Genomic DNA, 4,868 nt, shown 5'->3' with positions numbered 1-4,868 from the left:
AGTGTGTTTTCTTGATGCTGTTAATATTTTGTAAATACGTTGCTTCACAAATCATCACCTATAAAATAATATACATGGAACTTTAAAACATGAAAGCTTTTGCTTTTTGTGTCATTATTCAGATAAGCGGAAGAGACCTTTGGGCACAGTTTAGCGTTAAAGTTCATATGACATGGAAAATAACTTAAACATAAAATGGTCAGAACTTTCTACAATTTTTGGTGAAAAAAGTAGCTTGATATGGCCTCAAGTTTCTAAGATACAGCCGATCACACTTACGTTTAAACCGTTGCGAACGTAATCGTGCGAAAGCGAGATCATTGTTGCGTGACGTCTTACAAGGCGATTCATTCGTGCGGGAGCTTATGCGCGCAAAAGAAAAACATTGTAAAACTGCTGGTTTGGTAATTTTCCATAAACAGGAGCACAAAAGGTGAATGATGAGCTAGGGAGACGAACCGTTATTGGTTTATTTATCGCGTCAATTAGTATTTATTGAAGCCTTGTCGATTTGTCCACTCCCGGCAAATGATAAGTACCGGTAATTAATTTTTTAAGGCCGGCAAAGACCGCTGAGTAAAACCCACAAAACTAAAATTTATGGAACACAGATATCTTTTCGTAGAACTACTTTTTGTCTGGCAGTATCTTTGCCTACGGGTTCGCGGAACATCTTATATGATTCGATTAATTTATCCGAATAAATTCGTGGTGCTCAATAATCAGTTTCGGTCACAACTTAGTTAAACGATGAGGGACTTCACTGGTGATTGTTCAGGTTTATTATCACAACTAAATTCGCCGCAATCAACCACAAAACACTTATCGCAATACAGTTTGTAACTAGAAATGTTACAAACATCAGATTACGTCACCACAAAGGTGAGGTTAAAGTTATGACATCAAACCCCAAATGACGTCATGTAATGTCACTGAGCGAAGCAACGCACCATCCACGTCTATTGAAGTGAAGAGTAGTAACGTTGCTGCTATACCATGTTTTTGTGACGTTTGCCGGCTTGAGATTTATGCCCGAAAGCCTAACAATAAACTGCTATTCGAATTAATGTGTTTGGCATAGTGAATTTTACAGAGAGACAGTTGGAATGGATATTCGGGCAATTGTTAGCCAACAGGCCTTTCGCCTCCACGGGATTTGTTGCGCCTATAGGGGCCACAGTGGCTGATCAAGCTTGGGTGCCAAGTCTTGGTTGCGATGCGGGCAAAGATTCGATTAAAAGAAATAACAAAAACCTAAAATTTAAATAATTTAAATTCTTTATTTTGCACTGTTGAGTCAGGCAGTTGTGCACTGTTCTTAGGACCTTGATGCCATTGCATAGAGAAGATTATGAACTTACACAAAAATGCAAATAAGTGGGCAGTTGAACGATTCATATCAAAATATTGACTAACCAGAGAGGCAAATGCCCCCAGGGTGTGGCTAAACCATTTTACTAGTGACTAATTTTGATCAAAATTTGTTGATCCGGGATGAATCTTTCATAAAATCACGAATGATCGGCCACTTAAACGATTCATTTTTCTACAAATACAGCCTGAATTTTGTGCTCCAATTTCACAATAATTTTTAGTAGCACCCGCCACCAAGTAACTACCTGATTGAAATAGCTAAAACTGCCCGAACACACAAATTCGCCATGACAACAACACACGCATGTGCATCCATTCAACCGAAAAATTGAGGCCCTTTCCTTTGTGACAAAGGTCAACACGGTGGGCATTTCCCGCCACCGAAACTTATTTTCATAAAAATATGCGTCCTTCAGTCTGTGACGACACATTGCACATACTTCCAAGCACGCAACGAGAAAGAGCAGGACATGCAGCTAAACTGATAGAGTGAGATGCAAAAAGATGTCAAAATTCTTTTTTTACTTTCTTCCCTTCTACATATTTGGAATTTAGGATGCCAACTATCCAATTTATTTGCGGAATTTTGCGGCTTTTGCAAATCCCGATTAGGTTTTCTTTTTGGTATATTTTCGGTTGGCTGCGATAACCTGAATTCTATTGTGCTGTTGCGTGTTCTTTACCATACCTTTTACTCCGGCAAACAAACTTGTTTGAGTCGAAATACAAGTTTGGCGTAAGATGGGAATCAAACTGTTAGGTGAGTTTTTAATACAGCACTAAAGCAGAAAAGAGCAGTGTATCATCAATTGTCGGGGTATGGGTCGCCCAGTCTGGTGTCAGAAATGATGTCGGAGCTATGAATAAAAGTTTACCTCCAACTACATTCAGTCATTTTGGCTGCTCTGACAATAGTTAAGGAAACAAGCTTGTATGCCTTGGGATATTACTCCGTCTGCAAAGCTAAATTGGGTGTGATCCATTTTGGAGCGAATCTAGCACAGAAACGTTCAACTGAAACCGTTTAATTGCTGGATTATTTTACCACCAACACCTTTTATAATTATCAAAATAATTACAAAAAAATTATTTTGAATTGTATGTGTAGGCCATCGAAAGAGCAATGAATGGCCGCTACATTTGATTTCTGTGTTTTCCGAGGTAATTTTCGAAAAGCTTGGTGTCAACTTTGACGACATCAACCAGGTCGTACTGCATAGGATCTTTTCTTAATTTGTGGATGGCTGCACGCTGATCCTCTGAAGTCGCATCGGTGTAAACGACTTTGGCAAAGGCTTTGATGAGTTTGATCATCTGTTGTTTTGACAGCAGTCCGTCGTGGTCTCTATCTGCGCGCTGATTGAATCATTACTGTATGATTAAATTGTGCTGGAACAAAGCAGGTTAATGTATATCTTTGAGAAAGTATTTCATAAAATATGAGCGTTGAGTTCATCGCAGTAACTCGGACGACTTTAGAATATATCATATGTGACTGTTGGCTGTTTTGCCGGTATTCCGTAGCGTACAAAAAGTTAAAATAGACTCACCGCAAAAATTTCTCCGTAAGATATTACCGAACACCTTGCATACTCGGTCCTGTCAAGGTAGCCGTTGTTGTCAGAATCGCACAGACCGAACTTCTGTCGTTGTTCATGTTCTTTGCACAAAAAAGTCAATAAATGGGTTACAGAAGTTGCAAAACTCGACCCAGTTTAGTTTATAAGAGACCAACGCGTTATTAAATGCTGGTTGTTGTCTTAAAAATTGTCTTAAACCTGCTCTGACTGCGTATCCTACCTCCAGGTAGATGCAGTGCTGCGATTGCAGCCTCTGATTCTGAACGCTCAAATTTCCCGTTGCCGTTGCGGTCAAGAAAATTGAACGTCGCTCGTACGAATGGAACAATTTGTCTCGCGGTATTTTGCACTGTACGAAAACACAGAATTTGGAGAAAGGAACGATAAAAAAAAACTTACAGCACTGTTTTGGAATAACGATTTGATTCTAGAAATGGCCTAAAACGTAACAATACTTAGACTATAGTTAAAAACGGACATGGTCAAACTCATCAAAAAATTCTTATGAAAGACAGGGAATGCTCTAATGTGAACCCATCAAGTTGGTAACTACAATTGCACCTGGATTGATTTTAAACTTGCTTCAGTGAGTTACAGTATTTTAGATTTGAATTCAAAGTATACGAAACGTGCTTGAAAGATATCCCTTAAGGTCAGTTTTACTTTACAATTTCATACGACATAAAACAAAACACTTAAAATGGTAATATAGGCTACATAGCCTGTTTTATTATTTAAGATCACACTGAGAAGCCTTTGACTTATAATTTAAGATCACGCTGATAACTACGGAAAAGATTAGACTATTGTTACATGCGTTTGTTTTTCAAACACTGTTTGTGTCTCATGTAATGACTTGCCACAAAACAGAATTCCTATCATATTTTAATAACTCTGCGGAAGGGAATTACACATTTACAAGAAAAATAGGCTCTTTTCACCAAAACCGTGAGCCTCGAGCCGCTATTAATAAATCAAGCTCAAAACGAATGGGAATTTTTGTAGTGTTTGTGTTTCCGTCGCGTCTCCCATTCTGCTCAACATTGAATACAGTTGCGTGTTGTGTTCTATGTGCTGGGTGACGGATCTGGCACCGCAAGATATTTAACAGATTTCTATGTCTGCTGTCAGTTGTACGAACATAATGACTTCCTATTTCAGTCAGACATCGCTCCAGCGTTGCTGTCGCCACTTAGTGGTTGACGCAATGACATTCAAGCATCATAAACACGCATCGCATCGTAGGTCCTGTAACATTGTGCATTGTTGAATCTATTTGTGAACCCCTGACTAAGGCATTTGTCAAAGCATTTATAAGTGAATTGATATAAGTGAACGAAAACTAACACGAGATGAACATTTTTATTTCCCTCTTGATGTTGAGTTTCTTTAAATTGTTCGTGTCGAAATGACTGTAGGCTAAATCATCAACTGAAAACGTTCGATAACAAGAACGCATTTATATGACAGTTAATCGCTATCAGTATTCCGCACGGTGGTAGTAATCACACAGGCAGTTACAGATTGATTGTGGCACATTATACTAATCACAAGGCGAGACCAGAACAGTTGCAAACGGTCGTTTCTTTCATAATAAATATAATGATCGTGATAAAACCTTCCCAAATATTGTTTGATTCTGCGAACTCAAAGATCCTGCAGCTTTTAACCTGGACACCTCGAGCTACCATCCATAATTCATGCTCTATCACTGCAGCGCTAGAAACAAACTTATCTGCTTACCGTAGTGCACACATATAATGGGAACAAATCAACCCAAAATTAGGAAAAAATATGTGGCTGGATGTTACATGTTAAAGAGTACAGGAAAGCATTAATATTGTATGTCACAAAGTCATGCACAAATATTAACGACAAAATAGTCATAAGCGAATGCTTTCAGTGAAAAATATA

The 4,868-nt window shown here is 38.5% G+C and overlaps 1 protein-coding gene across 1 annotated transcript; it reads right to left on the bottom strand.

Moving 5' to 3' along the window:
- Positions 1-2,508: 2,508 nt before the first annotated feature.
- On the bottom strand, positions 2,509-4,649 carry LOC145907335 (uncharacterized). Its single transcript, XM_082994757.1, has 4 exons — positions 4,625-4,649; positions 3,175-3,303; positions 2,925-3,034; positions 2,509-2,730 (listed from the first exon to the last, which is right to left on the bottom strand). Exons 1-4 carry the CDS (start codon positions 4,647-4,649, stop codon positions 2,509-2,511), a joined length of 486 nt encoding a protein of 161 aa, XP_082850883.1.
- Positions 4,650-4,868: the final 219 nt, after the last annotated feature.

This window comes from Ascidia mentula, chromosome 6 (assembly GCF_947561715.1).
Source record: "Ascidia mentula chromosome 6, kaAscMent1.1, whole genome shotgun sequence".
NCBI lineage: Eukaryota > Metazoa > Chordata > Ascidiacea > Phlebobranchia > Ascidiidae > Ascidia > Ascidia mentula.
The sequence above is the reverse complement of the archived record's forward strand: the minus strand, read 5'-3'. Positions and strand labels throughout refer to the sequence as shown.